Source organism: Nilaparvata lugens, chromosome 6 (assembly GCF_014356525.2).
Source record: "Nilaparvata lugens isolate BPH chromosome 6, ASM1435652v1, whole genome shotgun sequence".
Lineage (NCBI taxonomy): Eukaryota > Metazoa > Arthropoda > Insecta > Hemiptera > Delphacidae > Nilaparvata > Nilaparvata lugens.
Genome location: NC_052509.1, coordinates 13,226,429 through 13,251,712, shown reverse-complemented (window position 1 = coordinate 13,251,712; position 25,284 = coordinate 13,226,429). Strand labels below are relative to the sequence as shown.

Here is a 25,284-nt window from a genome sequence, read left to right as displayed (position 1 = left end):
TTTGAAAATGCCTTTAAAATTATGTACTACACAATGAGTGTTTACATTTGAAATATTCCAGTTACAACCCCCTTATGAGGGGTTGAAATTCAGTTGTATGTCAAAAAGTAGAGTATTAATTTGACCAATAACTTATCCTGAGAGTTACAGTCTTATATCTACAGCAGTCTTCAACTTATTGAGGTGTTCCCTAACATATGACTCACTCTGCATAATAGGCTAATAAATTATTGTGTATTGAAAGACAATAATAAATCTCAATATTATTTTTATTATAACAAAAATCACTACTAGGTTTAAGTCATTAGAGCCATTATCAAGTGTGAAATAATGTGAGTGTATTATTATACAATTGAAAATGTCTTCAATGAATTGAAACTAGTGATTTGTTGTAATAAAACAAAGGTACCTATATAGGCCCACACTTGGTAAGTTCTACTGTGTTTCAATCACTTTAGTATACCTTTAAAGGAAAATAAGTGTGATAGAAATATTGTATGAATAAATGTTTTTTAATGAATCATTCCTCAATATTCAATTATATTTGAAATAAGAACTACCGTGTTGATAATGGTCTATATTCAGTGAATATGAGTCCTATTACTTGGATTTTTGTGATAAAAACAGGTTGAAGACCAGTTTTGGAGGTAATCTATTTTTGTTCTTCAGCTTTTGATGTTGAATATTAAAATGATTGAATGGTCAAATCCATTTATAATACATTTGTTTATATGAGTTTTAATTTAGTCTCGGATGGCCTACATCTTTTTATTTAGAAGTGAACCAGTTATAGGCCTACTCAAATAGGCCTATTACATTTATTTCATGATTGAAACTGGATCTATATAATAATATTATATAGATCCAGTTTCAATATATTATATTGCCTCAGATCTAGTGAACATTATTCCTATCACTTGGATTTGTGATTAGAAGAATGTTAAATCACCAAACACTTTTGGATGTAATAAATATTGTTCATTTATTCTTGTACGGTACGGTACTGAATATTTGAATAGCTTACTGAGTCAAACATATATTTCCAATAGCTGAATATATTATCTAGTAGCTACAGTACTCAACTATTTAAATCATATATTCAACACCAAATCTAGATTTTTAAGGGTTCAGATTCAGTAGGCTAAATGAATATATTCATTTTCTATTCATATTCTAGATTATGATTCATATAACCTGATCTTCTTTATCCATTTTTTATCAACAACTGCATAAAAAAGAGTTTCAAAGCTAATAACAGAGTTTTATCCCTTCAAATGTAGGAAAATAACAATTTAATTATTGTATTTTTCTACATTTTGAAGATTATGTAGTGCTATAAACAGTTATAATTCATTGCAGGTAAAAAAATTATGGTAGGCTATACTCATCTAATAATATTTCTCTAATGTTTCGTCCTATCAATATCTACATGATATCAATTAAATACTTCCATAAAATGCATTTTTACTGCATTATGAAGATGCGATTGAGCGTTGAAACAGCTAATTTTCCAGGCATAATAATTTACTCATTCATTTATACACATATAGGTACAATACAAGTATATACCTTAGTTATCCACCCAAAACTGCTATGAAACTTAATTTTGAATACACTGTCTAGAGATAATGTGAAAATGATAGAAATTATTAACAGGTGAACCATGAAAAAGCAATATTTTTGAAATCATGAATCGAACGAATTTCGTCGGTCTCCTATTAACAACTCTTTGCTCGAATTATCCACCTCCAAGCAGATTTACAGTAAAGGATAAAGACGGCAGTAACAGTAAGTATCTCGTTGGAACAATAAATTATGTCTACAATATTACTTTAGTCTGCAATAAGTCGTCATCTTAGCATACAACTTGAAAGCTATAGTCAAGTCCACTTTATAATGGCAGTGTTTGATCAGCATTGGTATTGCTATCCTTGTCTATCATTCAACAAAGCGGATAGCGCTATCTCTATCTAGCTCGCTTTGCTCTGTTGCCAGATCGTCTTTCAACAATATGATAATTAATTAACAAGATATTTCATCTCAATTTTGAAAAATTATTAATAAATTATTGAAACATATAATTCCTTGCTTAATAAAATACAATTGATCATTTTAAACGAGAATAAACAGCTAATATTACATCAATAAACCTATTAATAAAAACTTGAAGTACCCTTTGTCATTTGAAATATTACAACGACTAGTTTCGACCATAACTTGGGTAATTTTTGAATTGAATTAGTCGTTGTAATATTTTAAATAAAAAAGGGTATTACAAGGTTCCATATTGTTTTTATTAATTTGTAAAAGTAGCCCATATAAGTGAAGTGTTTTTATCAATAAACCTGTTTCAGCCACCGTCTATAGAAGTCATTGACAAGACAGGGGATCGTGTAACGGGGGAAAAAAACTTTATACGGTATGTAGTTACGATGAAGAAAAACTGAAACTATAACCATCAGATTGGGTGGGTGAAAAAAATAAAATCAAAGGTGAACAGTTATTACTATAAATTTTAATGAAACTTTATCTTATATATTTACATTTATAACAATCGAGATTACTTTATTAGAAGAGAACAATGTTATGGGCTACTAATTGCTTTGCTGCATTAAAACAATTTTTGTGGTACGGTAATGAAAAATATATAAGAAAACTCAAAAGGATAACACCTACCTTTCCGAAGATGGTTTCCTGCTTGACAATCACTGATAATAATTATTCGCAACGTTAATTTTTATTTTTGAAAATCATAATAACTGATCTAGTGAAATGGGTTCAGATCCCGTCTTATCCAATAATACAATTCTCTTTAAATTGTCCGAGCTGCAACAGGAAAACTGTATTATAAAACAAGAGCAAAATCTATCTTTTCACCAGAACAGCCAGACTTTTACTATCAGTCCTATCAAAACGAGCTCTGCCCAACAAATAATTTTGGGGTATAAATAAACTATCAGTCAATGCCAAGCATGAACGTCACCTCGAATACATGATAATATTATTCTATCTATCGCACAAGCACACGTTTGTTATTAAAAACAGAGAGAAGCTACCGTAAATATCACGCAGCAACAAATGAACAATCTTTCTGACCATGAAAGATGACTGTACAAATGAATTTAACTTTATTACCTACTCTAAAGTCCTGAACAATATGGAATAGATATATGATTAATATATATGTCCCATATGACCAGGTGACAATCGGCAACGTTGTTTTCCTATCTTGCTTCACTGCCATTATAACGTGGACCTCACTATAGCTTTATCTATTTATCGGTTACATAATGTAGGGCCTAGAGTATAAGAAGATCATTAAACTGTAGTCAGAGATTCTTTTCAAACTGGCAGCAATTCTTCTAAAATGGAATCAATGTTTGTCATTCATCTAATGCTGACACTTTGGCACTCCAGATGACTTGAAAGCTTCCTGGTACAGAAAAGCCCAAAATTGGTTACGCCGCCATCGAAATTTGTATTCGTTTTATGTAAGGCACATTGCACGATCATTAATCAACTCTTGTAATCCAGGTCTGGCCCCTTTTATTGGAAAAACTAGGTAGCTTTTGCGCAACGTTTCAGGCGGAATTTACATCGTTAGATTTTCTCAGTCAGTTCAGTTTGAGGAAAAACTAGGGTCCGGTTTTGAAAAGTTCATCCAATGATATTTTGATATAGGATTTTCATCCAATTCAGTTGTTAGAAAACTCTTACTCTACTACTGTTGATATTATTTTTGGCGTAAACCAGAATCTCAGTTTAAAAACAATTCAAAACTGCTTTTAAAATGAATTTTAAAACAACATATTATTTGGGGGAATTGCATTAAAAATTGGTGATTTTTGTAGATGAACCTGAATTGCCTAATTCTGTGAATTCATTTAAAATTAATCACATTTTCTATGAAAGTGTTTACTTATTTTTTCAACACTCTTTCCTATATTGAACAATCATGGAATTCAGTTTCTCCCACGGTATTTAGATGAATCTTCTGCTATATACCGTAGTTTCTTCAATGATCTTTTATGGAATTCAATTAATTCCCACTATTTGAGCTGAATAACAATTTTGAATAATTAAAATTTTCTAAATACACTCTAATAATATTTTAGTGGTGCTGAAAGCACTGAATAATCAATGATTAAGCTGAAAATAATCAGGTTGTTGTTTGTATAGTGTTAACAGTGTTTGTATACTTTTTCTCTTTAATCAGTGATTTCTGTTTTTTTTTTATCTCAGTCAGTGTCTTATCATGAGTGAATCCTATAATTTATTTATCATTCACAATCAACTTGAGGACAAAGAAACAGACTACAGTCCAAAACTTCTTTTCATCCCAATTTTATAGAATAAATTGTCCAAATAAAGGTTATGTGAGACTTTCCAATATTCTTCACTAATTTCCACATTGAAACAAAACACAAACACTTGAAACAATTAATTTTAAATTTAGAAAGATTAAAGATCCGAATTGATAACAAAATTCCTTCTATTACTTACAGTAGTAGGCTTTAATATTAAAATAAATATTAATTTACATAGATGGATAAATTATTCTTTTTCACTTTGAAATATTTCATAGCATGTGAAGGAAAAGCATCTAGATTTAAAAATCTACGTTGTGAAAATAATTTATTATGGACTGAAAATTTTGTGAAGTGAACAACTATAAAACTTAACCTATTTCGGACTATGTGTAACCTCTTATCTAAATCTTGGAGAGGAATAGCACAAGGTTACCTTATTTTTCTCTCCCTATCATTCTGATGATATACTTATTGTATCAATCAATGAATAATAATAGATAATAGAGAGAGAACTTAATTATTAATATTAGGGGGAATTTTCAGAGTAATTTGGACTAGGCACTTTCAAATCATTTTCCCAATAATTGAATGTTGAACAATATATAATGTCATAATCAAATCAAGTTTTATTGTTTACATCGGTACACATCAAATAATTATAGGGGTACATTGAAAGTAGCAAGATACAGAATCAAATATTGAGAGAATATACTTTCATGTATTATGAAAAATAATAATGTAGGCTACGGTAAACAATAAATTACTGATCTTTAAATGCATAATCTTATAGAATGATCAGAGTCGATCGAATTTTACAGTGACTTTTGTAGTGAAAACTGTTATATTCATTCCAACACAAATTTCTGAACTTCCATTAATGAACAATAAGAAATATGAAGTTTTAAGCTATTAATAGAAAAAGCTTGGTTAGAATAAAAAAATTGAAATGTATGTGAAGTTACTATGTTTGATACTACTAAGCCTACAGTGTTTCTCAAAAAATTTGATAGTGGCAAGGAATAATAATTATAATAAAATAGTGTTTAGAGTATTTCCTCAACCAAATTGCAGAAGTAAGTCTACTAATAAAAATTAAAAATACTATTAACTACTTATTTAATTGAATGGAAAATACTAGTATTCTTTTGTAGTACCGTATCAATACTAAAGAGATGTCCACGTTATAATAGAAGTGAAGAAAGATAGGAGAACAACGTTGCCGATCTTGGCAATGCCTTCTATAGACGGTAGCTAATAACGGTAATATTAACTGTTCATTCTCGTTCAAAATAGATAATCAATTATATTTTATTAAGGAGAAACTATATTTTTCAATAATTTCTTAATGAATTTTCATAATTAAGATTGAATATTTTGTTAATTAATTATGAACTCTACATTGGTAGAAGACAAACTGTCAACAGAACAAAGTGAGAAAAAGATAGCGCCATCTGCTTTGTTAAATGATAGACTAGGATAGCAATACCATTACTTATCAAACACTGGACCTCACAATATATTGTATACTACAGAGATCTATAACTTGATATCCTCATATATGGTACTCAACTTTTAAAATGAGAATTAAAGACAATATTTTATACTGTTATACAAGTGGAAATGATGATTTATTATTGAACCATTGGAATTAATTGATTTTCTATAGATTTCACAACTAGAGCTCCAGACACTGGAAACACTACTGGATTTGAATGCACGTTGAAAGATGGTGATGAAGTCAAAAAAGATATTCTGCGAGGAAAACATCTAAGAATTGCTACATTCAAGGTAGATTCATTAATATCTATAATAAAATAAAGGAAAGAATTGACTTATACACGTACGGGATAGGAAAATTATGTTTGACGCATCATCACGTCAGAATGATCTACTGGACTGATTAGCTTGACATTTTGCGTACGGTATAGGTTCTTAATTAACCGAGGATGGTTATATAGGCCTATTTTCAATTTTCAAATATTCCATTACGTCAAGTTCTAAAATAAACCCTTGCGGAGCACGGGTTACCTTCTAGTTGGGAAACAGAGAGATACCTCATTTCATATGAAAAATAAAGAATTGGAAAATCCATATTCATAATTTCTGCAGTCTCTTTAATAATTCAGACTAACATGAGTAAGCTATGATTAGAGTGTAGATATTATAATGTATGTGTTTTGAATCTATTTGTTTGAAGATAATGCCTTTTATGAATGCAATTATAAAAAGGTAATAAATAAATGCAAAAATAAATGTTAAGGATAGGAATAAGAATTTTTATTAGACATTAAACATTATACAAACATGCAATAGGCTTTGCAAGATAAAACCAATACTGTACATTAAAGTCCAAGTTTCTTCAGTAAATTATTAAAAATATAATCTTCAACATTATCAGGTGAAAATAATATTTGTCAATGGATTAACAATAATTAATGAGAATACTCTTGGGAGGGAATGGAAGTGCGATCTATTTCAAATATCTATGAATATTTCGCTGCTCAATGCTGAAGCGTTTATTTGGCTGAAGATTTATTTATTCATTTATTACATTCTACAATCACAATATCAAATTAATGATTGGAAAATAATCAAAAAGATAAACCCAAAACTGTTTCTCTCCCTAATTTTGATAAAAATAGATTGATAATGTTGTGACAGCAGGAACTAGTTTCTCAATAATGTTATAATAGATAGGTATAATCATGAAAATTCAAATTTTCTCTATTAAATAATATACATATCGACACAGCATTAGGTACTGTAGGTACCTCCTCTACAACGCAGCTATTGTGACAGCTTTGAATGATTTGAAACAATAATTGAGGAATATAAATTGTAAAACATTTGAGTAGACTCATCTATTTCACATTCCAAGACGAACTGCTAGTGAAAAATTTGTTTTTGAACTATTTTTTACGAAGTGAGCATTGTAGTGTCGTAAAAAATGGTTCAAAAACCAATTTGAACACGAATTTATTTATACTGAGGAAAAACAATAGATATTGTCCAACACAGATTTATTTTTAAAAAATGTTATGTATGGATACTACCTTCTTAACTACTGCTCATTCATTTATTTACAATAGACGCAAAAGGGTCTATTTTAAAACATGACAAACTGAAAACTTTACGTAATGAAATCTTGGAAAATTGAAAAAAAGCCTTTAATAATCCTCGGTTAACTAAGAATCTATATTATGCAAAATTTCAAGTTAATCAGTTCAGTAGTTGAGACGTGATGATGCGTCAAACATAATTTTCCTATCCCGTACGTGTATAAGCCAGCTCTTTACTTTAATAAAGTATAGATTATAACTAGAACATATAATAATAGGCAATGGCCTCAGGAAGTGGCCAACAATCTGTAGTTTTGACAGTCTTCTTATTTAATTTTTCAATAAATTGTTTCTTCAATTTGCAGCGAGATTGGCCCCTTAGTTATGTCGAAAAAGACAAGAATGGAGTGTTAAAAGGCAGCGGAATTGCATTTCAAATAATTGAAACACTGAGAAAACAGTACGGATTCACTTATTCCATTGTGCTGCCCAACAAAGATATACTTGGCGATGAGAAGTCTGGAATACTGGAGTTGCTGCATAATAGGGTAATATTATCATAATAGGATAAGTTTGAAAGTTTCCAAAGAATTAATACAGTATTTTCCAGTTATCATCAGTGATGGTTTAGTAAAATATTTTTACTTGATTATGAATATTATTTAATTATGACAAGTTTTTAACTTGTCTAAATTCTAAATTCCCAGTTTATACCAATATAGGCTATTTTAGACTCAAAACTTATGAAGTACAGTAATAAAAATAACCTATTTTTGGACAATTTCTATCCAAATTTGGGAAATGCACAGTTTTGGGCTTTAAGCCTGTGTTGTTCCTTTCCCAATCATTCATAGGTGAGAATGATATTGTGTATATAAATGCTAAAATAAATGAATGAATCAATAATATATAATAATTATTGTTTTTATAATCATTAACTTATGACATTGATTTATTCTGGAATATTAAACCACTTTATTACACATACGGTACTTTATTCTACGGCATAGTTTACCAAGCGTATAAAGAGAACATAGAGGCTATTATAAGCATAATATTTGTGAATCAATTTGAATTTGAAGAATTTTCTCACATCATAAGTTAATATAAGAGCCTATTGTTGATGATTTCCATATATCTTCGAGTAGATTGAAGTACAGGTAGTTTCAAAATGTTCTTCGGGGTTACGCGGTTAGGTTTAATAAATAATATCAATATCAGGTATAATATAATTTATAGGACAACATTTAGGAACAGAGGAAGCTTTGTGCTAGCGCCTGTTGTTTCATTCTGATATTATAATTTTCTATCCAACGAATAAATAAATGAGTCTCATATTGTTATTTGTACTCAAATTAGTATGTATTTCCGTTGTTTGAATATGTTATCAATAGAAAAGTGTTTTCACAATAAAATATTATGATATGATGCTGTTCTGCTGGTTTTGTGGCAGAAAGTTGAGATGGCAGCTGCGTTTCTGCCAGTTCTTCATGGCAGATACGACAGTCTAAGCTGGGGCACTGAGCTCATTCAAAACCAATACTACGTGCTTATGAAGCGACCTAAGGAATCTGCCACCGGATCAGGACTATTGGCTCCTTTTGAGGACGAGGTGAGTTGATTTTTAAATAGAAATTCAAATATTAAATTAATATTACTAATAAATATTAGTAGCCAAGTTAAAGATTACCGCCAATTCGGCTTCAAGAACGCATTGTAGAGTTTACAATCTTCTTTATATAATTTGTGAATATTATGTGAATCGGCATTGCTCGCCCCTGTCGAGTTGATTTTCAAATTAAAATCAGATTAGGCCTATTCAATTAATATAACCAAAAATAAAACCCCCAAAAGCACTTGAAACGAAAATTGAGAACTGAATCAAGACCGAAAATGTTACAGTCAAAACATTTCAATTCTAGGCATTTATCAATTATCTATTTCGAATCAAATGGTTCTTTATCTTGACATCAGTAGGCTACAATAATTTGAAACAAAACAATTTTTCAATCATGAACAGTGAATAACTATTACAGCATCGCATAATTTTTACATTGTAATGTGAATAATAAACATTATTCGAAATTGCATACTTATTCTAACAGGATGTCAAAAATAATATGTTCATGTTTTATTAAATTATTTCTCCCTTCACTACCTGAAAGTTGTCTCTCAAACTGAATTCAATTTTATATATGTTATCCTGTACTGTATTCAAATTCTTGAAATATCAAAATGAATTTTTTTGTTTAACGAATTATATTATGTTTACGTTTATGAACTACTCCATTATCATGTTTTTTTATATTCTTTTGTTTGTTGAAAGTGTTTGCTGATTTCCGTTTCATACAGTTTCTATTTTGTTTCATACTTTTTTCTATTTTTGTCTAATTTGAGTGCTTACTAAATGCTCACTAATAGCGCACAAACTTTGTGTTGCTGGTAACGCCAATATTATATTATATTATATTAGATTATTATTTAGTTTCCCTCAATGAAAGCTTTTGTAATTTTGTTACTAAATTCCCACTACTAATTTGCCACTAAATTCCCATTACTAAAGTGTTTGAAACTGAATTTTGTTTTTCATGTGTTTGTGAATTATTATCTTTATATGAATTTGGCAATAAAATTTTATTTGGAATATTTGTGACTGAATATTACCAATTTGACTACAATAACGCACTATAGAGTTTAATAATAATAATTTCTCTGGATGTTGGACGACACATGCAAAGGAGTTTATTCATAAATTCATACATTACATATTTTCTCATACATTTTCAATAATATAACAATATTCAAGGTTTACAAAATGATACCTCACTATATAATATATGTGTCGAGGTTATCATCAAATTAATACTAATTTATGCTACAACAGATAATAAAAAAAACTAAAACTATATCTATTACCCTAAGCAACACCTAGTACAAAGATACTAAACCTTTATTATTCTATTTCACCTTTTTTCCCAATTTGTGAATATTTTATGAATCAGCCACTGGATCTAGATTGCTGGTTTCTTCTGAGTGTTGATTTTCAACAAATTTTTCACAAAACTGAAATTTATACGAAGTGAGTATTGATTAAAAAATTCACAAAACTGAGCAATTTATTCTTCCAAGAAATCACAATGAATCTACGTTCTACACAGCAACGTGGAAAAACATTGTTAAATAACCTTTGAATTGTTAAAGAGCTGTGGTTAGATCATTTTCCATAGAGTTTGATTGATTGACTGATTCACCATTGACTCATATACAATAACTTCATCATCAAAATGATAGGGAGAGAGAAAAAAAGAACCTTGAGCTATTCCTCTCCCAAATTTAGATAAGGTTACACATAGTCCGAAATAGGTCAAGTCTTGTACGGTAGTTGTTCACTTCACAAAATTTTCAGTTTTCAATTATTTTCGCAAAGTGAATTTTCAAATCTAGATATATTGTTCAATCTCTCTACAGTGTGTTGAAAATAAATGTTAATATTGATCAATTTATTCCTATGTGGCTACAAAAACGGACTGTATATATATATTTTTTTCCCAATTAGTAATTATTTTATGAATTTGCCTCTGAATCAGGTTTCCTGAATAATTCTTTTAAACAGGATAGAGTGAGTTGATGTTCGAAACATCTCATGAAATTCCAATTTTGTGGCTGCAAAATAATACTGAAAAATGAATATTACATCTTATCACATTTCAAATAATGAGGTTTCAAAAGAATACTCTAAATTTATATTATCTCACCTTCCCACCTATTTTCATATGCTCCAATTCGCCAATTTGTTTTGAAAAACACTCTGTAGATTTAATATTATTTTCAATTTATAACTCAATTTGTAAGAGCTATTCTATGAATACCCCGATTCGGTAAAACAAATCCAGTTGAATTCACTCTATTTCACCTATCAGAATAAAATACGGTACTATCAATCACCTTTCATAAATGTATAATATGAGTCAGATAATAGAAATAGAATTTGCTTATAGGACATTCTAAATTCTAAACAATATAATAATTCGAATTCATTTTTATTAAACCAAAAACAATACACATACAGGCCAAGTCAAAACATCAAAATAAATAACAATGTACTACTATAGTTAACAAGTTGAGCGAATAAATATGGTAATAAAAAACATTTATCATATACCAGCAACACAGAAGTCAAGTGCTATCATTAAAAAATTCATTCACACTATAATAAGCCTCATTTACTAGGTACGCATAAAGTTCTTTCTTGAAATTTATTGATGGGGTATATAAACATTTTGGCAACTTTTTAAAAGGTCTCAAACCATATACACTGGGACTTTTGTCAGAGAATCTCAATCTGTGGCGATTAACAGCAAATGGGTCTCCATTGCCACGAGTGGAATAATCATGGACATCACAATTATTTTTTAATGAATTAGCAATAAATAATACTAGATACTCTGTAAATATAAATTCATGGAAAGGTGAGTAATTTTAGCTCTTTAAATGCAATCAATTGTTGACCGAACGTAGTGAGGTCTATGTTTTATCTCGGATTTGCTTTTGTCTGTCTGTATGTAATGCAATTACGGCCAAACGCGTTGATAGAATTCTATGAGATTTGGCAGAAATATTCCTTCTTCAACTGCCGCGCGTCGAAATTGGAATTTTGCATTTCAAGGATAATATGAAAAGAAAAGGAATTCCTCCATACTTCGATATCACTATATATAATATCATTGACCGAGCGAAGTGAGGTCTAAGATTCAAGTCGATGGTTTGGCATTTCTCTTAATGTTTAAATGTTTGAATGTTTATATGTTACGCATTTACGGCGAAACGCGGAAATAGATTTTCATGAAATTTGACAGGTATGTTCCTTTTTTAATTGCGCGTCGACGTATATACAAGGTTTTTGAAAATTTTGCATTTCAAGGATAGTATCAAAGGGAAAAGGAGCCTCCTTCATACGTCAATATTGGAGTAAAAATCAGACTATAGAATTTTTCATCATAAATCAGCAGACAAGTGATTACACAGATGTGTGGAGAAGCCAGTGTTTCCATAAGGTCTATAGTTTCAATCAGGTACTTGTGGATGAGAATACTGCGTGAGGTCTACTGTTCACAGAACTACTAGTAATATTATGTTCTCTGAAGATGGGATTAATCAGACCATAGAATTATTCATAATCAATCAGCTGAAAAGTGATTACACAGATGTCTGGAGAAGTCAGTCTATTTCTGTATTTCTATGAAGTTAGTCTAGTTTCAATCAAAGACCTTGAATATATGTATGCATCTTTAAGGTCTTTGGTTTCAATATTTTGTTTTGCAGTCATCGTATTATTATAGGCGTGCCCATCAGTATCAATATTCTCACATTTGAAAAAACTTATTTAAAAGGTGATTGGAAATAATAAAAAAATGAACTGAATAATGCTGAAAAAATATTATAATATTTTTACTTTCCTTGCCCTATTATCATAGGTAAGGAAAGTATTGCTTTCCGAAAAAAATTAAGGTACCCCAATTTCTAAATTTCTATACCTTTCAAGGTCCCCTAAGTCCAAAAAAGTGTTTTTTTGGTATTGGTCTGTATGTGTGTGTGTGTGTGTGTGTGTGTGTGTGTGTGTGTTGTGTGTGTGTGTGTGTGTGTGTGTGTGTGTATGAGTGTATGTGCGTCTGTGTACACGATATCTCATCTCCCAATTAACGAAATGACTTGAAATTTGGAACGTAAGCTCCTTACAATAGAAGGATCCGACACGAACAATTTCGATCAAATGCGATTCAAGATGGCGGCTAAAATGGCGAAAATGTTGTCAAAAACAGGGTTTTCCGCGATTTTCTCGAAAACGGCTCCAACGATTTTGATTAAAGTTATACCTAGAATAGTCATCGATAAGCTCTATCAACTGCCACAAGTCCCATATCTGTAAAAATTTCAGGAGCTCCGCCCCATCTATGTTGTATCAAAGTTTGATTTTAGATTCTCAATTATTAGGCTTCAGATACAATTTAAACAAAAAATTTCAAATGGAAAAGATTAAACATGAGCATCTCTACAATTAATGTTCAGTAACATTTTCACCTAAAATTAAAAATAAGCTCGAAATTCGAGAAAATGTGATTATCCAATTATTGCAAACTGTTGGCAACTGTTGATTGTATTAAATGATTCACTATGAAGAGATAGCAGACCTCGTGTGTCTCCAGCGTCATTGCCCTGTCACCAGCTGGCTCAAATTTTTGAATAGTAGACTTGAGATGCGCGGGAACACTAGCGTCAGGTGATCAATTTTCATAACGGCAAGGAAAGTTGTGTGAGTGCGCCACACCAGATTTTTGATTGTAAAAAAACTACATAATTCTCATATGATGGAAAGATTATCAGGGGACTGGATGAATTATATCACATGGAATACAAATTCAAACGTGAACTGAGCTTGTTAACATTTAAAACAGGTGACATTAGGTACTTGAAAATACTGCGTGAGGTCTTCTGTTGACAGAACTACTAGTTATTATTTCAGGTTTGGCAACTGATCCTGGTTTCGTTGCTACTGGTGGGTCCCACTATGTACGGCATTATTAAACTGAGAGACAAGCTCTGTGGAGGAAACCACAGTCGCTCTTTCTCACTCTCCAGCTGTGCTTGGTTCGTGTACGGTGCACTGATGAAGCAAGGCTCCACACTCAATCCTGCCACAGGTAACACAGCATCAGTGAAAATACACTGCCAGAGAATCAGCAACGCTGTTCCACTATCTTGTTTCATGTAGAAATATGATTAATTGACTACGTATTCAATGTCAAAAATGTATTATTCAAACATTGGAAAAACATTTTTCCTTGACAAATAAAAAAGTTTAATTAATTATTTCAAACAAGGATGAGTACCGGTACCTGATTAATATTGATTGATTGATTTATCTGTTGATACAACCAACATAGCTTACCTGCTAGCTATTAATAGATTGGAGAAAGTGTTAGTATTTATTAATACAATGAGTACATCACCAAAATGATAGGGATAGGGAGAGAATAAATAAGTGAATGAATAAATAGATTGATAAATATAATTCTATTGCCATTCAACTGATCATAGTTACAGACAACGTCATATTCTAATTATTCTAATTCAACACACAACAAATTCTAATTCAAATTCAATATCAAACACACATACATCTATATAAAGATATAAAGTGAAGTCACTACTTAGTAATGGGTTGAAAAATGACCCTGTCTAAATTTACATAATTAGGCTATGATAAGGTAACATTAAAATAGGAAAATCAAAAATATTAAGTCCACATCTAATAAAAATCACAAGTTAATTTGATTAATTCAATTAAATAGTCGATAATTCCAATATTCTATTCTTACAAGAGTAAGAAGTCTTCTATTCGTAAGACTCTTTGTTAATAATAATTTGTTATGAATGAAAATGTCTCAAATTAATATAAATGTAACAATGTTTAAAATGCTACTCTTGATGATACAGTTTAAATTTCATACATATACATATTTTATACAGTTTAGAGCATAATACTTTGCAATTCTAAAAATTCAATAAGTTAATAAAAAGGATTTCTTAGTAGCCAGCTATACACTCTCTGTTTGAACAGACCAGCTGGAGCTTCCATCCATTCCTGAGGCAGTTTGTTAAATAATTTTGAACCAATGTTTTCATAGCTGTTCTGCGACTTTGATAGCCTACAAAAAGGTGTATCAATAGTTCGATTACTCCGTGTATTATAGGGATGTATATCTTTCCTTAGCTGGTGTTCATTCAAGTTTTTCTTCGTGTACAACAGAACAGAGAAAATTCAGATTGATACAGAATTTAAGATTAAGGTAACCTTGTGCAATTCCTCTCCCAAATTTAGAAGGTTACACAATAGAGAAACAATAGCGTAAGTAGATATCCCATGGTATAGGGCGTTCATGTCGCAAATTTTACTGTTATCTTAAGCCGATAGTCCAAGTAGTTCTTTCCCGTGAAGCTTTATGACGCTGGTAGTCTCTCATATTGTGCCGTTCATACACTCTTACCGGTCAAAGCAGTAAAAATGAACAATAATTGACAGTAATCGGCTTGAGATAACAGTAAAAGTTGCGACATAAACGCCCTATACCATGAGATATCTACTTAAGCTATTGTTCCTCTATGGTTACACATAGTCCGAAATAGGTCAAGTCTTGTAGTTGTTCACTTCACAACATTTCCAGTCCTTAATTATTTTCACAAAATAGATTTTTAAATTTTGATGTTTCCATACCAAACATAGAAGAAATAATTTTACATCAAATAAATAAATAATATAATTTTCTCGCTATAACATTCATAGAATAAAAGACAACGTCAATACACAAAATATGACACACTAACAAAAGTGAGATATCACTGTTTACAGCATGAGCTGTGACTCTTGACCACAAAATAAAAATAACTAAAATTGCATGAACACAAAGAGCAACAAATAGATACTACAAAGTATATACATGAACATACACATACATACATATAGCAGGTCACTAAGCAATTATTATTGGTTATTCAAGGAATTCAGCAGTTATGCAATAAAAAGGATTCAATAACAGCCAATTTGCTAACCTACATTTGAATTTTTTCTGTCTCCAATATTAAGTCCAAAGGTAGTTCATTGTACATTTTGATACCGTTAGTGCCATAACTGTTCGCTGTTTTGGATAGTCGATGGTAGGGAGTATCAATTCTATTACAATTCCTTGTGTTGTAAGAATGTCTATCAAGTCTCAATTTCAAATTTGATGAGTTTTTCTTTATGTGTAATAGGACTGCATATATGTAATAATTGACTACTGTCATTATAATATTTAGATTAATATAGAGGGGCTTTAAAGAGAGAGCCTGCATTATTATCACTAAAATAGGAAATATTCACATATTAGAGAAATAATTTTGCAGGACCAAAAAACAAACTTAATATTCTGAAAGCACATCAGATTTATTACATATCACATCATAATCCTCTATAAAAGGATTATGTAATTTATTACATGTATCAGCTATCCTCTATAAAAGGCAACACTCTTCTTTCTCCACTGCCATTATAAAGTTACGTACAGATATACGCGCCGCGAACATGAGCAATTCACTTCTAATCAGCTGACTATATCTGTATTTTTACAGAAACGGTAAGATACAGATATACAGAGCTTGGCATCAGCTGATCAAAAGTGAATTGCTCATGTTCGTGGCGCGTAAATCTGTACGCACCTTAACGTGCACCTCACTACACTCTTTCTATTCAGTATTTTATTTTCAGATTTATCTACCATAAATTACAATTCAATTCATTCCACAAAAAAACAAAGATCTAACAATGAGAAAAAACAATGATTATCATTTTAAATATCCATATCAACAAATCTATCTTTAAAATGGATTTAATCTATTCACAGATTCATCCAGAGTTCTTTTTGCTACGTGGTGGATTTTCATAATGATTTTGACCGCATTCTATACGGCCAATCTGACAGCGTTTCTCACGCTATCCAAGTTTACACTTCCGATCCAGAATATAGAAGACATTGCTCGACTCTCCTATCACTGGTTCACTAGAGACGGAGGCATACTCGAATTCGCTATAAAGGTAATACCATAGAGAAACAATAACATAAGTAGATATCCCATGGTATAGGGCGTTTATGTCGCTACTTTTACTGTTATCTCAAGCTGATAGTCCACGTAGTTCTTTCCTGTGAAGCTTTATGACGCTGGCAGTCTCTCTTATTGTGCCGTTCATACACTCTTACCCGGTCAAAACAGTAAAAATCGACAATAATCGGCTTGAGATAACAGTAAAAGCTGGGACATAAACGACCTATACCATGGGATATCTACTTATGCTATTGTTTCTCTATGCTAATATTAAATTTAGAAAACACTTTAGAAATGAAAAAAGAACAATTCATACTTTTATAGTGAGGTCAACGTTATAATGGCAGTGTTTGATTGGCAATGCTATTGCTGTCCTTGTCTATCATTCAACAAAGCGGATATAGCGTTATCTCTTTCTTGCTTTGCTCTGTTGCTGGATCATCTTTAAACAATGTAGAATCAATCATTATTAACAAAATATCTCATCCTTATTACAAGAATTCATTATGCAATGATTATTGAAAAATATAATTTCTTGCTTAATAAAATATAATTGATTATTTTAAACGAGAATGAACAGTTGATATTACATCAATAAACTTTCGACTGAGTCATTGTCAATATTGTAGAACCGTTCCATAATTGGATAAAAACACAAATATGTTGTCAAATTCTACACAGTTTTGTGTAGAATTTCTGACACACAGTGTCTAGAAAACTGAGTAAAATTTGATAACATATTTGTGTTTTTATTCAATAACATCAATAAACCTGTATCAGATACCGTCAATAGAAGGGCATTGACAAAACAGAGAATCGGTAACTTTGTTCTCTTATCTGTCTCCCCTGCCATTATAACGTGGACCTGACAATAGGTATTTTGGAACTTTTCCATCATCGAGTATCACAGATTGTATCCTGTCAATTTTCACTTTATTATGCTACAGTTAAACATGTTTCAGTTTCATCACTAAGCCAAGGACCTTCAAGTACAATTCTATTTGTTTATTCTTTATTTTTTTCATAAAAATAATTTATGTTTTTACCACTCTATAAAAGGGTCGGATTGACAATACAATCAGTGCTCTATCAAATTTATCAATTTATCCAACAAGTACTATTTCTAAAGGAAGATATTCAACGATTACCTGCATTTAAAATTTTAAATCTGTTAGACTCAAAATACACATTACAAAGACTTAAGGACTGTATTTTAGTTATTCAAATATTTTCTATCAATAAAACTGATTAATAGATATATTTTTCCATAAATTTACCAGGTAGAAACCGATCTGAATGTGCTAAGATACTCAGCAAGCCGAGGATACGGACATTTTGTGAATGTCAGAAATCAGGATCAAGTAAAAAACCTGATTGCGAAAGGTAATTGACTTCACTTATGGTTTTATTTGTCAATTTATTTCATGCAAATTCAAACATAAATCATACACAATGATTGAGAGAACCAACAAGCTACGCCCAAAACTGTCCTCTCCTAAATTTTGATTAGAAATGTCAAAAAAGTAGGGAAATACATTCTCCAGTATAGGTACTATTACTAATTTATATGGTGAGGTTCACGTTATAATGGCAGTGTTTGATTAGCAATGGTATTGCTATCCTTGTCTATCATTCAACAAAGCTCTTTCTCTTTCTCGATTTGCTCTGTTGCCAGATCGTAGAATTGATTAACAAAACATTTCATCTTATTTAATAAATTATTGGAAAATTTAATTCCTTGCTTAATTGACCGAACGAAGTGAGGTCTAAGATTCAAGTCGACGGTTTGGCATTTCTCTTAATGTTTGAATGTTTAAATGTTCAAATGTTTGAATGTTCAAATGTTTAAACGTTTAAATGTTTAAATGTTTAAATGTTTAAATGTTTAAATGTTTAAATGTTTAAATGTTTAAATGTTTAAATGTTTAAATGTTTAAATGTTTAAATGTTTAAATGTTTAAATGTCTAAATGTCTAAATGTTTAAATGTCTAAATGTTTAAATGTTTAAATGTTTGAATGTTTAAATGTTTAAATGTTTAAATGTTTAAATGTTTAAATGTTTAAATGTTTAAATGTTTAAATGTTTAAATGTTTAAATGTTTAAATGTTTAATGTTTAATGTTTAAATGTTTAAATGTTTAAATGTTTAAATGTACGGCGAAAAGCGGTAATAGATTTTCATGAAATTTGACAGGTATGTTCCTTTTTCAATAGCGCGTCGACTTATATACAAGGTTTTTGGAAATTCTGCATCTCAAGGATAATATAAAAGGAAAAAGGAGCCTCCTTCATACGCCAGTATTAGAGTAAAAATCAGACTATAGAATATTATTCATCATAAATCAGCTGACAAGTGATTACACAGATGTGTGGAGAAGCTAGTTTATTACTGTATTTGTATAAGGTCTATAGTTTCAATCAAAGACCTTAAAGAGGTATGCATATTTAAGCTAGTTTTACACCAAAGTTATGAACAAAATGTTAATAACTTGATCCTTATAGATTCTATTGGATTAAACGGAAGTTGACAAACACACATCTTCATCATGTGTATGATAAGTTTTGTTCAATCTAATGTAATCTATGAGGAGTGAGTTATTAACATTTGTTAATAACTTTGGTCTAATCGCAGCTTTAAGGTCTCTGGTCTCAATATTTAAATGTTTAAATGTTTAAATGTTAAATGTTTAAATGTTTAAATGTTTAAATGTTTAAATGTCTAAATGTCTAAATGTTTAAATGTCTAAATGTTTAAATGTTTAAATGTTTGAATGTTCAAATGTTTAAATGTTTAATGTTTAAATGTTTAAATGTTTAATGTTTAAATGTTTAATGTTTAAATGTTTAAATGTTTAAATGTTTAATGTTTAATGTTTAAATGTTTAAATGTTTAAATGTTTAAATGTACGGCGAAAAGCGGTAATAGATTTTCATGAAATTTGACAGGTATGTTCCTTTTTCAATTGCGCGTCGACTTATATACAAGGTTTTTGGAAATTCTGCATCTCAAGGATAATATAAAAGGAAAAAGGAGCCTCCTTCATACGCCAGTATTAGAGTAAAAATCAGACTATAGAATATTATTCATCATAAATCAGCTGACAAGTGATTACACAGATGTGTGGAGAAGCTAGTTTATTACTGTATTTGTATAAGGTCTATAGTTTCAATCAAAGACCTTAAAGAGGTATGCATATTTAAGCTAGTTTTACACCAAAGTTATGAACAAAATGTTAATAACTTGATCCTTATAGATTCTATTGGATTAAACGGAAGTTGACAAACACACATCTTCATCATGTGTATGATAAGTTTTGTTCAATCTAATGTAATCTATGAGGAGTGAGTTATTAACATTTTGTTAATAACTTTGGTCTAATCGCAGCTTTAAGGTCTCTGGTCTCAATATTTTTTTTTTGCAGTCATGGTATTATTATGCATGCCCATTAGTATCAATATTCTCAAATTCGAAAAAAACTTAAGTTAATAGGTGATTAAAAATAACCAAATGAACTTAATAATGCTGGAGAAATTATAATATTTTTGATTGTAACAAATTAATTTTCATAGAAAGATTATCACGGAACTCGATGAATTATATCATAAGGAATACAAATTCAAACGTGAACTGAGTTTGTTAACAAAACAAGTGACATCAGGTACCGTACTTGTGAATGCGAATACTGCGTGAGGTCCACTGTTCACAGAACTAATGTAACATATAATTGATTATTTTAAACAGGAATGAACAGTGTTAATGATACATCAATAAACCTGCATCAGCTACCGTCAATAAAAAAAAAGAGGATCGGCAACGTTGCTCTCCTATCTTTCTCCACTGCCATTATAACGTGGACCCCACCACCGTATAGTTGTCGCATAACTGTAGAATTCTTCTTTAACATTCAACTTTCCACTTCTATCACCATAATTTAGTATTTCCATGTTTGAATTTATTCTTCATATTTTATTGATTCAATTCATACAATATCATCATCAAAATGATAGGGAGAGAAAAAATAAGGTAACATTGTGCTATTCCTCTCCCAAATTTAGATAAGACATAGTCCGAAATGAGTTAAGTCTTGTAGTTGTTCACTTCACAAAATTTTCAGTTCTTAATTATTTTCACAAAGTAGATTTTCAAATTTAGATGCTCCAAAATCAAACATAGAAGAAATATTTCACATTATTATTATCATCACTAAAATAGGAAATATATCTGTGAAATTAAGCCCGTTCTATCAAAAATGTTCCAATAAATAAAGATTTTATTATCATTTATTATAGATTGGCTGTACCTTGAAGAGAAGCGGGAACTGATGTATTTCATGATGACCGATTATATAAACAAGACAATGAAGCAGGTGTTGGAGAAAGACAGATGTACCTATGTGTTGACAGCCGACAGCTATCTCACTCGCTCCACAGCGTTCGCATATCCCAAGCACAGCATTCTGCCAGCGCTTTTCAACAGGGTGTGAGTGGGGTTCGGAGTCCACCTATTATCAATCTCTATAGTGAGGTCCACGTTATAATGGCAGTGTTTGATTAGGAATGGTATTGCTATCTTTGTCTATCATTTAGCAAAGCGGTTGGCACTATCTCTTTCTCGCTTTGTTCTGTTGCCAAATCATTTTCTAACAATGTGGAATTAATAATTGTCACCTGGTCATATGGGACATATATATGAATCATATAATTATCTCATATTGATCAGGATTTTAGAGTTTTAATTTAGAAAAAGTTTAATGAACAGTGTTTTTGTCTTTGAACGATTTTTGTCATCGACAGAAAGATTGTTTATTTCATTTGTTGTCAAAATTAATGTAGCTTCTCTTTTTGTTTTTAATAACAAACGTGCCGCTTGTGCGACTGATAAAAATATGTATTTGAAATGGCTTCCATGTTTGGCATTGACTGAGTTATATTTAATACCCAAAATTTTACTTTTGTGGGTGTGTGAGCTCGTTCGATAGGACTGTGAGTAAAGTCCGGCTGTTCTGGTGAAGGGGATAGATTTTGTTCTTGTTTTATAATACAGTTTTCCTGTCGCAGTTCGGGCAGTTTAAAGAGAATTGTATTATTGAATAGGACGGGATCTGAACCCATTTCATTGGATCAGTTATTTTGATTTTTAATTAATAATATTAACGCCGCGAAATATTAGTGGATGCAAAAGTGGGAAGCCATTTTCATAAAGGTAGGTGACTACTGAATCATTGTTCTTAAATTTTTCATAACCACAACAATTGAATCCTCACTAGCAGCAAAGCGAGTAGCCCTTGAAATATTCATCTGTTTATTATTATTTTGTAATTTCTAATTATAATTCTAATTTTGTAATAAATAATTTATTGTTTTGTTTTAAATATCAAAAACCTGTACGATCTTTTCTTGTTTTTCATTTTCCCACCCTTACATATTCGGTGAAGGCACATTTTGCTTACATATTTGGTGAAGGCTTCTCCCGCCGTCCATATCGTGCTTACATAATTAACAAAATATTTGATCTTGATTTTGAAAATAAACTTTGGAATTATTAAAAAATATTTCTTACTTGGAGAAATATAATTGATTATTTGAAACGAGAATGAACAGTTAATATTACATCAATAAACCTGTATCAGTTTCCGTCTATTATAGAAGGCATTGACAAGACAGAGGTTCGGCAACGTTGTTCTCCTATCTTTCTCCACTGCCATCATAACGTGGACCTATAATAATATTATAGTATTACAATCTCAGAACGTTTCTGGCTATGTGGCTAAAGCTTCTCGACATTATTGTTTCCTATCCGTGTCTGTATTTAGACAAAGCAGATAGCACTATCCTTTTCCTGCTCGGCAACGTTGTCAGATCGTTTCTAGGAAGTGTAGAATATAATTAATTTACAAAAAATATTCATTCTCAATTACGACTATCTGGCTGAAGCTCCTGACTATGTATTTATGATTATTTTTCTTTGAATTTGATTACAATTTTAACTTTTCTTTATACCCGGTACCTATTCAATATTTTTTTAATAATTACGGAAATCAACCTTTACTACACCACAGTATTGAAACTCAATAAAATATAAAATATTGATATATATGATACATTATATCAAGTGCCCTTATTTTGTTACAGTTCGACTATAGTGAGGTCCATGTTATAATGGCAGTTCAAAAAGCAAACAAATATAACATTTTGATGATAATATTGAAACTTTAATATTTAAGTATGGATATTATTGTGTACAATAGTATTGTAAAGCTTACAGCAGAAGTATTGCTTATGAATGGTCCGAGTGGGAAATGTGATTGTGAATTATTCTCTCAATAACTACTTTAGTTGGGTGCACGTTATATGGCAGTGGAGAAAGATAGCAGAACAATATTACCGATCCTCTGTCTTGTCAATGCCTTCTATAGACGGTAGCTGATACAGATTTACTGATGTAATATGACCTGTTCATTCTCGTTTAAAATACAGTAATCAATGATATTTTATTAAGCAAAGAAATCATATTCTTCAATAATATTTCATAATGAATTTTTATAATTACGATGGAATATTTTGTTAATTAATCATTAATTCTACATTGTTAAAAGACAATCTTACAACAGAGAAAAGCGAGAAAGAGATAGCGCCATTTATTTATTTATTTACTTATATACATATACATATAAAGGCTCACAGACAATACCATGAAGAGCCTTTTTTACACAATTAATAGATAACTATACTACATAATAAAGAAAACGGGAAAGATGAAAAATATTATGGAATAATTATAGAAGAGAATAAGATAAAAAGTAAATCAAAAATTGAAATAATAATAATAAAAATTAATAATAAAGATAAAGAAAACAAAAAGAGTTTTAGTCAGAGCTCATAACATTCCATGACTCAAACGAGCTACAAGATAAATTCATTTCACATTTTTCTTAAAGACATTAAATCAGTTCGAAAACGGATCTATATGTTCATTCAAAGTATTATATAATCTTAGACTTCTAATAAGAAACGAATTATAGTGATGAGTAGTTCTCACAAAAGGGATGTTGAACAATATATTTTTTCTAGGCCTAGCATAAGGTACATTGAAATTCAATAAATTTATGAATGATGGAATATGAACTTTATGATTTATAATGTTGAATGATAGCAATAGAGCATTTACAGATCTGCGTAATTCTAGAGAGTGCACTTTAAATATCGATCTTAATTCACTAGTTGGGAAATTAAAGGGACAAAAGCAATTAAATTTTTTAATGTATAAATGTCTCAGAATTCTATTTTGAATTTTTTCAATTCCTCCGCTTTTTTGAATGATAAACAAGGATAGCAATACCATTGCTAATCAAACACTGCCATTATTACTTGGTGCTCACTATATTAGTTATAGTTTGGTGTTTTAATTTCTCTAAATTCAAAATGTTTAGCTTATATATATTTTTTGACGAAAATTGAACTTACAGTAGAAACATAACCTATTTTTTGGACATTTTATTAATTTATCAAAATTTGGGAATGGAATAGATTTGGGCCAAGCCTGTTGTTTCTTCCTAATCATATTTATATGATTTGTGATTCTGTCCACGAATAAATAAATAAATAAATAAATATTATAAGCTATCTAGCTATAGTAGTCAAGAAGGCGGTGGAAAAGTAGAAGTGCCTAAAGTAGTCTATCTACTATAGAAGGCGGTGGAAAAGTAGAAATGACAACATTGCCTTTCCATCATTTTCACAACGTGGAAGTGATATATGAAATTGAAATTTTTGAATTATTTTCAGGATGTTATCGTACGTGGAGTCAGGCATAATCAATCACTTGGCAGCCTTCAACTCGCTGTCGGACACGCAGATCTGCCCCCTCAATCTGCACAACAAAGAACGCCAGTTGAGGAACACCGACCTCTTGACGACCTACTATGCGGTCATGTCGGGTTTCCTGACCGCTGCGGTCGTTCTAGTCTGCGAAATCATCTGGAGAAAACTGGCCGGCAGCCGCGGAAGTTCAGCGGGAAAGTCGTGGAAAATCGAGGAAATCTTTGATCTGGGGGTGAAAAAGCGGCCCCGTTTTGCAGTATGGCGTCGAGCGTTCGCTGGCCTGCTGAAGGATGCCGAGAAGAGAGAGGTCAACGGAAGGGAGTATTATGTGGTGAAGACTAGACAAGGAGAGAAGAGGTTGATACCGGTTAGGCCTCTGTCCTCGTTTCTCTTCCAAAAAAGATAGAGAGAAGAAGGAGAAGGAGAAAGTGGAGATGAAAACGAAGGAAGAGAAGGT

The 25,284-nt window shown here is 30.8% G+C and overlaps 1 protein-coding gene across 1 annotated transcript; it reads left to right on the top strand.

The window, feature by feature from the left end:
- Window positions 1-249: 249 nt before the first annotated feature.
- Window positions 250-25,284, top strand: LOC120351796 (glutamate receptor ionotropic, delta-1-like). Its single transcript, XM_039430138.1, has 10 exons — window positions 250-428; window positions 1,657-1,788; window positions 5,977-6,098; window positions 7,735-7,917; window positions 8,823-8,981; window positions 13,890-14,067; window positions 16,807-16,997; window positions 18,286-18,388; window positions 21,297-21,486; window positions 24,792-25,284. Exons 2-10 carry the CDS (start codon window positions 1,689-1,691, stop codon window positions 25,231-25,233), a joined length of 1,668 nt encoding a protein of 555 aa, XP_039286072.1. The 5' UTR covers window positions 250-428; window positions 1,657-1,688; the 3' UTR covers window positions 25,234-25,284.

Bases quoted from the DNA above. Each gene is read 5' to 3' on its own strand.
- LOC120351796 (XM_039430138.1), top strand. From the start codon at position 1,689: ATGAATCGAACGAATTTCGTCGGTCTCCTATTAACAACTCTTTGCTCG. The intron at 1,789-5,976 runs GTAAGTATCTCG...GATTTTCTATAG, and splicing joins GGATAAAGACGGCAGTAACA to ATTTCACAACTAGAGCTCCA. The intron at 18,389-21,296 runs GTAATTGACTTC...CATTTATTATAG, and splicing joins AAAAAACCTGATTGCGAAAG to ATTGGCTGTACCTTGAAGAG.